Below are 11,131 nucleotides of genomic sequence, written 5' to 3'. Positions count from 1 at the left end.
AAGTCCCTGCCAATAGAATTTACCCTTTAGATATGAGACTGACTGATTGATTTAAGATAATTGAGCAATTATTAACTAACTGATCACTGGTGAATAATTATAATAAGCTATCATTAAAAGCTACCTAGAGGTCCAGAGACTCTAGGTTAATAACAACTCCGGTGGGGCCCCGCGAAACGAGAGATTTTCATTGCCGAGGTGTCATTCTGCTGATATTAAGACTACATGTTTAATTACCAAGTAAGACTACATGCTTAATTACCGCCGTTGGCGCTTGGTGAACCTGCTGATGAAGCACTAGCTGACTCAGCTTGGCAGAGTAAATGAGTTTCAAAGGATGCATAGATGGTGACAAGAAAAGTAGTAAAAAGTTACTATAACAACAAGATTACTGTAAGGAATCCACCATTGATAATAGGCAAAGCACAACACTTGTCATTCCTGTAGTAATTTTTCAAGAAGTATAACTGTGTGTGGAATTATATAATCATAACTGCTGAAAAAGTGTGACATTTGAGTTTCAATGTAAGTGCTGAGTTTATTATTCTGAAAGATAACAAAATATAGAAAGTCAACAACACAGAAGGATGAATGAAAGCTGGAAAACCGGTAAAAGTGGTAAAACAACATGTGTGAACAGCATAAAAACAGAAGATAAGAAACTCAGCATAAAGAAAAGAGGGGGGCACACCAGCCCAAAAGGGGTATTTAAGGCTGTCCGCAGACCATAGAGGGGACTTCGTCCTCCAGCCTGCTGGGATGCTGTCCGGGTTTATGTGTCCTCTTTTGGAATAAACTCTTTTTGCACTGACTCTTGACCGTCTCCAGAGACGTTTTTTGTCTGCAGAGTTATTGACTATCGTAGAAAGCTAATGGAGTATTTTTTGACAAAGTTTATTAAGTTGGTGAAGGTGAGGACCAGGCTTAACTGTCCCAGCCTGGTCGTACATCTGACCCAACAAGACGCCCAAGGCAGGGGGCAGGGGGCAGGTAGGCAAGTCCAGCCGACACGACACTGGACGGAGGTGAATGAACCTGGGGAAAGGCAGACAGACAGGGTTAATCACTGGGAAAACAGAATGGGGAACAGAGATGTTGCAGGATTCACAGAGGCTTGAGTAATGCAGCGGCACCAGGTCAGGAGCAACGACCATACAGAGATTTTCACTGTGGTTATTAAGGCAGCTGTCAAGTTGGCAACAGTTGCACAAAAAACACTTAGCGTGCGCTACAGTGCTGCAGTACACTGTTTAAACTAATCTGTACAGTAAACTTTCATATTGTAGTCACAGAACATTCCTATTGTAGTTATCAACTGGATATGATGTGATTATTTCTGAGTGAGGATGACTGTGGTGCAGCTGAAATAAATAGATTTTATTAATGTAGCATAGACGTCTCAAACTTCGTCAGTTTGAACCTTGACACTTTTTCCACTGCAAAAAAATCAGCATATAGGCATAGGCCAACTCAGTCGGACTGTACAATTATAGGTCCATGAGTGGCCTAAATATTAATCTGTTCGATTAATATTTTCATCTTCAGTTATTGCCACCGGAATTTAGTGTCGCGTTCGCGCTCGCAGCGGTTCTCACGCATCGGACCAGCGCGAGCGAGGCCTCGGAGCGGGGCAGCCCGCGCCTTTTCTCTATAAGAGGGGCCACGAGCGCTTTACCCAGCTGCTCGAGGAAGAACCTGCGCTTGTTGCGATGCCCGGACAGCCAGCCCGGGTTCGTTTCTCGCCATATCACGTAAGCGTTGTACGCGGACACGTCGAGTATGTTGTGGAACACGGCCACGGGCCAGCGGGAGGTCATCCTCCTGCAACTGTAGGTGGCCACCAGCTTGTCCAGGTTGTCGACTCCTCCCTTGGTCGCGTTGTACTTGAGCACCAGCTCGGGTTTGCGATCGGGGCGCTCGCTGAGTCCGCTTGCGGTGAACGATGAAGCTGCCGCTGAGGATGATGGTCCTGCGGTTCGAGAGCGCCACGGTAGCGTAGTCATCACCAGCACGTTCTTGTTTTTCTTCGGTACGTACGAGACCAGCGTGGTGGTTCTGTTTCCTCCCGGTCCCGGTCCGGTAGCGAACGCGAACTCGGAGGAGAAGGCGGCTCTACCTTTAGCGGAGATGAGCGCGGTAGGGAGCTCGGGTCTGTTCTTCCTAACGGTTCCGAGCATGGTCAGGTTCGCGTCTAGGAGCCGCTGGCCGAGCTCGTAGGACGTGAAGAAGTTGTCACAGGTCACGTTGCGCGGTCCGAGGAGGTCGGCCGTTAGATCCAGTACCACGCGCGCGTGCCTTGGTTTTTTTCGGGACGCGCGCGGGTCGCTGCTGAAGACGATAGACTAGTAGACTTTCCGGTGGTGGTAGTAGTAGTAGTAGTAGTAGTGTTACCGGGTTTATTATTTTTCCCCAGGTAGACCTGCATCTTCCACGCGTAGCTGGATTTGGCATCGCACAGAATCCAAGACTTGATCCCGTATTTGGCCGGTTTGCTGGGCATGTATTGTCTGAAGGGGCAGCGACCTGGAGAGGAGAAGAGGGGAGAGGAGAGGAGAGGAGAGGAGAGGAGAGGGGATTTTTAGCTTAGGACAAATAATGGAGAAGCTGATAAACACACGCACGCACCCACGCACGCACGCTCTCTATATATTATATTAGACTTGTGAACGGTGCTGTGCGTTTATGTCTTTCGCGTTCCTTCTTTCTCGTAACACACACACAAAAAAAAGAAAACCTAAACAACCGATACAAGCTAATAAACGGGCCACGCGATTAGCGCGATACCACCACGTACCTCTGAAGGGGACCAGCTGTTCGTCCACGGTGACATCGGGTCCGGGGTTGTACATGTAGGGCAGCCTGTCGGCCCACCTGTCCCAGAGTTCTCTCACCGCGGCGAGCTTATCCGAGGATCTCCTCTGCGCCCTCGTCTCGCGGTCGTCGAAGCGCAGCAGCGTAGAGTACGCGTAGAACGCTTTCAGAGGCATGGTCGCTCGGAATATCGAGCGTCCGCTCTCCGCGTCCCACAGGCTCGCCGCGGCCTCTCCCCGGGACCTGTACACGCCCGCGAGGATGAGGAGGCCCGCGTAAGCGCGCAGCTCTGCTTCGCCCATGCCCGCTTTCCACCACGGGTTGCGCAGACCGTAGCCCGTGCGCTCGGCATGCAGGTTCGTCATCTCCAAGACGAGCGCACGGATCGCGCGCGTAAAGAAGAGCTCGAACGCGGAAGGTATGTCGCTCACCAGGGAAACGGGGTGGGTCCGGGCGGCGGGGGATTGGGGGTGCGAGTACGAGAAGCATGATTATTATTATGATGATGAGGAATATGAGGGGCAGCGGTCGCTGAAGAGACATCGCGCGGAGCGGTGCGCGTCCAGATCAAAGCTCCGTTTTTGGACGCGAGGTCGCTCCTGGGTAGTGGTTGCGTGCGCGATGGTTGTTGTTGTTGTTGTTGTTGTTGTTCTTCTTCTTCTTCGTTGTCTTCTTCTTCTTCTTCTTCGTTGTCTTCTTCTTCGTTGTCTTCTTCTTCGTTGTCTTCTTCTTCTTCATTGTCTTCTTCTTCTTCACCACCACCTATTTGCTGCAGTTCGCACTCTTCGCGGTCCTCGTAATCGTACTCGCTGTCCGAGTGGGATCCGTTACCGCTAGCCTCGTTGCGCGCATGCGCGGCATTCTCCATGGTTACGGTCTGTGGATTCGATGACCTTTGCGTGAACCCGCGTGTCCGTTAATAATAGGGTTACGCGCTCGGGGTGGTGGGTCAGTCTGACCCGCGTGGGCTTCGTTCGCTTTATATCACGCGGGTTAGTCTGACCCTCCACCCCGAGCGCTCGTAATAATGTCATCAAATGTAATGTGAACGGTTTTAGTGCGGCCGGGTCAGGGTGACCCATGGCAGGCCAGGTTACAGTAAACCGTATGAGCGTATCCTGTGAACGGTTTTAGTGCGGCCGGGTCAGGGTGACCCATGGCAGGCCAGGTTACAGTAAATGAGTATGAGCGTATCCTGTGAACGGTTTTAGTGCGGCCGGGTCAGGGTGACCCATGGCAGGCCAGGTTACAGTAAATGAGTATGAGCGTATCCTCTCGTAGCGTACGCGAGAGGGAAAGGGTGCTCGCGGGTCTATCTGACCCGATAGAAGAGGTGTTTTTTTTTTATGTGTTTTGGTTATTGTTGTTACTCGCTGGTCTTGTACTCCGCGGGTCAGATTGACCCCCGTGTCTCTCTGCTGCGGGTCACGTTGACCCAGACGGACACGCGTTGGGCTCTCTCTCCGGGTCACCCTGACCCTAAGAGACAGGCCTACAACATCAGCTACCACTCTCTTTACTATTCTCTTTACTATTCTCTCTACTTCTCTCTACTACTCTCGCTCGCTCACGGACCACTCTCCGCTCTCCAATCTGTACATTCCCCCAACAACTCGTATTCGTTCATGACACGTAAGCGAGAGAAACAGCGGCCTCTCGCGGGGGTCACACGGACCCGGAAGGGTAGCGCGAGGGTTAAGGAAATTCAAGTCTGGTAAATGATGAATGAGCAAAGCTGTATAAAATGTAATTTTAATGTAAATGTTAACGTATCGACCCTTCCTCCTCTCCTGCGTTTTACATTTACATTAACATTTACTCAATTGGCAGACGCTTTATCCAAAGCAACTTACATTTGAGGAACAACATACAAGCATCAACAGAGTATCAACTACAGATCTACAACTGACAATACATACTAGTAAGAGCTCACAGTACATATCACATCAATGGGGTAGATACCTAGGGAAGGAAGTAAGAGTTAACAAAAAGTGCAATAAATTCAAGATCATTGTCGGGGATAGAAGAAGAAGAGCACAGGAAGTGCATGTTAGAGGTAAGGAGTTAGAGGTGTTATAAGAGGAAGTATTCTCGGAAGAGATGAGTTTTCAAGAGCTTCTTGAAGTTAGAGAGGGACGCCCCTGCTCTGATGGCGTGTGGTAGCTCACTCTACCATCGTGGTGTCACAGATGAGAATAGCCGGGACTGGGATTGCTTTGTGTGAAGGGATGGCAGAGCCAGGCGGCATTCGTTGGAGGAGCGTAGCGGCCGATAAGGAACGTAAGTTTGTATTATGGAGTTTAGGTAGATGGGTGCAGACCCATTATACACCATGTATGTAAGCATTAGGGACTTGAATTTGATTCTGGAGGCCACGGGGAGCCAGTGGAGGTCACCGAGTAATGGAGTGACATGAGTCCTTTTGGGCTGATCAAAAACCAGACGCGCTGCTGCGTTCTGAACCATTTGTAGGGGTTTCACTGCACAAGCTGGGAGACCTGCTAGGAGGGCATTGCAATAGACGATGCGAGAGATAACTATGGCCTGTACCAGAAGCTGAATGGCGTACTGAGTGAGGTAGGGCCTGATTTTCCTTATGTTGTATAGAGAAAAGCGGCATGACCGAGAGACAGTAGCAACATGGTCTGAAAAGGACAGCTGGTCATCAATCATGACACCCAAGTTTCTCACCACCTTGGTTGGAGTGATGGTTGCGGAGTCAATTTGTAGTTTGATGTTATGGTGGATAGATTGCTTGGCTGGAATGACCAAGAGTTCAGTCTTAGAGAGGTTTAGTTGAAGGTGGCAAGCCTTCATCCATGCAGATATGTCTGATAGACAGTCCGTGATCCGCGCCGAGACAGTGGGATCGCCTGGCGGGAAGGATAGGTAGAGTTGCGTGTCGTCTGCGTAGCAGTGGTAAGAGAAGCCGTGCAAGCGAATGATCGGCCCCAGTGAGGTGGTGTAAATTGAGAAGAGAAGGGGCCCAAGCACTGAGCATTGGGGCACCCCTGTGGAGAGGCAGTGGGAGGAGTATAATTGTCCTTGCCACAAAACATTGTAGGAACGCCCCGAGAGGTAGGATTCGAACCACAGGAGTGCTTTACTCGAGATGCCCATTGCTGAGAGAGTGGATAGCAGGATCATGTGGTTGACTGTGTCAAAGGCAGCTGATAGGTCAAGCAGGATAAGAACTGAGGATTGGGCTGCAGCTTTAGCTGACCTTAGGGCTTCTGTTACAGACAGAAGAGCTGTTTCAGTAGAGTGGGCACTCTTAAAACCAGACTGATATGGATCTAGGAGGTCATTCCCTGAGAGGAATTCTGAGAACTGTTTGAATACTGCCCGTTCAATAGTTTTGGATAAAAAAGGTAGAAGAGACACTGGTCGATAGTTCTCAACTTGAGTTGGGACAAGTGAGGGCTTTTTGAGCAAGGGTGTAACCTGAGCCCTTTTGAAAGTGGTCGGGAAGGTTCCTGAAGCCAGAGAAGTATTTATCACATGAGTGATTGTCGGGACCATAGTAGGAGATATGGCTTGGAGGAGATTCATAGGAATCGGGTCCAGTGGGCAGTGTATACAAGGCTTTCACATCAGAGGAAAAAGGCAGCTTGAAGTCAGGTTAAAGTCAAGAGATCAAGTTTTTCCTGTGCTGGCACCTGGACTTTAGAGCTGTCCACCGGTTAGTATTTGTTCTACTGGCACTGTCTCAGCTTTTAAATCATACCTTAAAACACATTTTTATAGACTTGCCTTCTTGTCTGACAACTAGACATATTTGTTTGCGTAATAGAGCTATGTCATCTTACCACCGGATGTTATGTTGTTTTTCTGGTCTTGTTGGTGTGTGATAAGAGGATAACTTTTTCACATGAATGCCCTGTTATCCATACCTCAAACATCAAAAAGTAAAACCTAAAAAAAGGCATGATTTCATAGAATGAGTAAATTCTTAATGTGTTTTTTTACCCTACAAGAGACTGAAATAGTGGTGCATGAAGTATCTTACTGTGATACGTTTGTATGTTCAAATAAATGTACTTTGCTTTGTATTTGTGGTTAGTTCAGAGCAGAGATCAGGAAATCCACACCATCACAGGTACGAGGACATGTGCAGCTGGTGAGGGTGCTCGCAGCAGGCCTAAATATTTTCCATTACTCCAGGATGACGATATCGATAACTCATGAGGGGATGACTTTGGCAAAGAACTGGGGAAAAGAAATTTAACATTTCTCTGTCCTGAAGAAAAATTAGAAGAGGATGAGAGCAGGGACAAGCCATTTAAGGAATCCTGTTTGGAAACTCTGGACTGTTGCGACACATCATCTAACACTACTGGTTGCAGTATTATAGAGGTAACCGTAGCTTATTATTTACATGACACACTGCAACAAAAAGCTAAACAAACGTGTGTATTCCCTTTATACGGATGACTGGAGCAGAAAACAATCTCACATATGCACTGACATACTACCATTCTTTTATTAAATTACGCAGAAGCTTCTTAACAAAAATTTTGCAGATGCTGAAAAGCATATTCTACGTTGGGGTCGTGCTAACATCTGTGTGCAACATTCGAGGTATTGCAGCAGGTGCTCTCCAGATTTGGCTGAGGAAACCGTTTCTCATTGCATCACTTAAACGGGTGGTTAAAGTGGAGGACAGTGTGAGCACAATAGTTAAGGAATCCCTGAACATTTGGAAAGGGGAAAAACACTAAAAAACAATGGGGAATATGTCTAGTCCACTAAACTATGTCAAAAAGAGATACATCATGTATAGGATGAGAGCATTGTTGTGTGAAGCTGTTAACAATGCAATATGTGACACAGATAGGACGCTATATTGTTCTAGATTTGAAAAACAGAATGTGTTAGACGAATGACATCGGGTTGGCATGCCATGGTGCAAATGACTGCAGATAAATATGCTGATGTGAAATCTATACTCGATGTAGCAAATGTTTATCCTTTGAATGATAACTACAGACCGTGGTGACTCTACTATTCTTGTGCTTTTAGACCTTACAGCTGCTTTTGACACAATTGATCCGGCCATTCTTATCTCTTGCCTACAGCACTTTGTTGGCAACCCGAGACACTGCCCTGCAGTGGTTCAGATCATATTTATCTGAGCGATGTTGAAAAAATGGAGGTCATTGTGTTTGGACCCAGTCGGGTTTGTGATTCCACTCCCGTAAACCTTGGCTCCCTGCAACAGTACGTAAAACCAGTAGTCACCAATTTAGGCATCAAAATTAACAGTGATTTTAAACTTGACAAGCAGATAAACACTGTGGTTACATCCAGTTTTTATTATTTGAGGCTTTTATCTAAAATTAAACCTGTTTTATCTTTTGATCTTCTTGAGCATGTGATTCACATGCTTTTATCTCGACTTGTTTGAATTACTGTAATGCACCTTAGATCGGCGTGAACCAAACCTCCCTTTCACGCCTACAGTTAGTCCAAAATGCAGCTGCTCGTCTTTTAACAGGAACCTGGAAACACGAACACATTACCCCCATTCTGGCCTCGCTTCACTGGCTCCCTGTACATTTTAGCAACCCGGTCTCACTCCCAAGTCGTCACATATGGACGCTTGGTCAAGAGCCATAATCGTCAGTTTGTGACGCACTAGGGATCCCTTTGACGTCATAGTTCGACGTATTGAGGGAAGCCCTGTTGTGTCAGTTTTTGATGGTAAAGGCAAGTATGATATTTAAGAGAAAAGACGAAGTAAGGAGGTGATTGAGGTGGATAGAGAGCCAGAACCTGGACCTTGAAGCAGGAGAACAGAGTTTGTGTCCCGTGCGAAACAAAACATTAAATGTTTTTATTTAGGCGAGTGAGGTAAATTGACATTAACGTTAGTTAACTTAAGTCTTAATTGACATACATAGCTATTTTAACCCAAACCATGATCTTTTCCTAACCTTAACCAAGTAGTTTTGTTGCCTAAACCCAACCAAGTACTTTCTGTGCCTAAACCGAAACTGCAACGTTTCACGACTTTAATTATGCGCATTTCAACATGGCAATGTATCGAGATGTTACGTTTTATCTTGAAAGTGTAACCGGATATTGCATATTTATCGTTGCTAAGCGTTGCTAACTTGACTGTGGATCCCTAAACGTCAATAATTGATGCAAAAGGGCTACCCAAGTCTTTAAAAAGCGACGACAAAGGGCCTTGACCATGCGTCAGACATTTGACGAGTAGGGAGTGAGACTGTGTTGATTTTAGAATACATTTTAAGATTTGAATGTTTGTTTTTAAGTCACTTAATGGGTTGGCACCTCAGTACATCTCTGAGGTCAAGGTCACTGAGGTCTGCTGATCAGCTGCGGCTGAACATGCCCAGGACCAGGAGGAAGACCAGCATGAGAGCTGCTGTGGTCATTGTTGATGTTATTTATTTTGTTTTCTATTATCATAAACATAGTTTGTTTTATCTCTGTAAAGCACTTTGGTAACCTTGTTGTTTTTTAAAATTGTGCTATATAAATAAAGTGGATTGGATTGGATAATGAATTTCATACGGGTCATGTATTTTGTTTTTGTTGTATTGATTTGTGTGTTTTAATGTTAACCAGAAAGCAACATGTTGATGTTGATGATGTGATGTATTGCTTAATTGAATCTTAGGTGCTTGTATTGATTTTCTGAAAAATGTATACTTGTAATTCTCACTGACGGGTATGTTGTGTATGTCGGTGGAAATAAAATACTTGAGCACAGACATTGAAGGGACCCTTCAATGTCTGTGCTCAAGTATTTTATTGTCTATATTTGACAGTACTGGAGTTCGGTGCAAGGATTCAGATATAGAAAACTGGCACATGAAGCAAGATGCCTGTTCTCTTCACAAGACGGTTCTGGTGCATTTTAAGAGAAACAAGGTTTTAGTGAATACAATAGATTGGCAGTTCCATTAAGATCTACTTGTCCGCTTATTCTGCAGAAAATGTTGGGGTACGCTATTTATTAGCATATATAGACTTGTTTTCAAAATATGCATGGGTATGTTGTTTAAAAAAAAAATAAGAGTAGAAAAAAAGTAAACGCGCCACAGCATCCTTCAAGATATTTTAGCTGAAGGTGGAATACTGCATAAAATACAAACAGACGAGGGAAAAGAGCGAAATTATAAAAGATTATGACGGGGAAATATTACAGGGAACATTTTATGACCCAGAGATGCAAAAAGTTATTATAGATAAAAAGAAAACATTTAAAACAGAAAAGATTTTATCTTGAAAAAAAAGACAAGGCCGTGACATGGTGGGTCGGATGGCCAGATAAATTGAACTCTTGGATTTCAGAAAAAAAGGTCATTCAGTTGCCTTAGCAGCTTCCAAACACGTATAAATGGACGTGGAGGATTTTTTTGTCACCCTACCCAGCAACTCGTCTACAATAGTAAATTTTAGAACAAAGCTTTCCAAGCCTTTACACTTTAAATCAGCATACGAGGTGGGGTTGATAGAGATTCAATATCCAAAAACACCTGAAGGCTCAAAATTTGTTGTGTTTGATAAAAAATCCAACAAGAGGGCGGTTTGAACCCGACTCTCATCGACCTCTACAAGCTGACCTTCTTCTCCAGAATCAACAGCACAGCTGCCACGACCCAACACGACGAGTACTGGCACTATCAGCGACACAAGGATTATATACAACCATGTCACAGATAATAGCTGAAACAAACAGTTTATCTGAAAACAAAATGGATCACATCGAACTTGATTAAAACAGCAACCAATATTTTACCAACGAGAGACATAGAATGAACGTTTCAAGGAACATTTGCACAAATGTTAGGATTTATTCCCGGAGTGAAGTTCAAAAACTCATGAGTGATCAGTCACATTTAGGTCTCAACCACAAACTAATGCGGTGCTGTCTCCGATACTATATTTGGCAACACATCCTGCCAATGTTAATGTAGGCCTGTATAATATGTTTGTTTACACCGATATTGTTGAACATCAAACAGTGGGTGACAGTTATGTCCCTCTTTTAAGAATGGTACATATAACAGGGCCAAACAACCATGTGATCACAAATACTTATGACACTACCTAAGGCTCTGCAAAACACAAATTGACAGTATCGAGATTTCTCTCAAGTCAGATCAGAACCAACATATCCCTTTCACATACGGCAAAGCGATAATAAAGTTACACTTCTGACTGGTAAAATACCAGTATTAGACAAGGAGCAAACATCAGCCATATGTTCACAATACGGACAAATACGTTGCACACTATATCGCTCATGTGGGTGGAGATTTACCAGGATACAGCGGACTCGGTT

At 45.2% G+C, this 11,131-nt stretch overlaps 1 protein-coding gene across 1 annotated transcript; it reads right to left on the bottom strand.

Annotated features, from left to right (window-relative positions):
* Positions 1-924: 924 nt before the first annotated feature.
* On the bottom strand, positions 925-3,679 carry LOC119917769 (piggyBac transposable element-derived protein 4-like). The gene is made up of 6 exons (XM_038738194.1): positions 3,594-3,679; positions 2,795-3,291; positions 2,398-2,523; positions 1,987-2,317; positions 1,596-1,920; positions 925-1,035 (listed from the first exon to the last, which is right to left on the bottom strand). Exons 1-6 carry the CDS (start codon positions 3,677-3,679, stop codon positions 925-927), a joined length of 1,476 nt encoding a protein of 491 aa, XP_038594122.1.
* Between the last annotated feature and the right edge of the window lie 7,452 nt (positions 3,680-11,131).

Source organism: Micropterus salmoides, unplaced genomic scaffold (genome assembly GCF_014851395.1).
Source record: "Micropterus salmoides isolate LMB-PRFRI ecotype aquatic unplaced genomic scaffold, ASM1485139v1 Ms_hic_scaffold_2200, whole genome shotgun sequence".
Lineage (NCBI taxonomy): Eukaryota > Metazoa > Chordata > Actinopteri > Centrarchiformes > Centrarchidae > Micropterus > Micropterus salmoides.
This window is presented reverse-complemented; position numbering and strand designations above follow the sequence as displayed.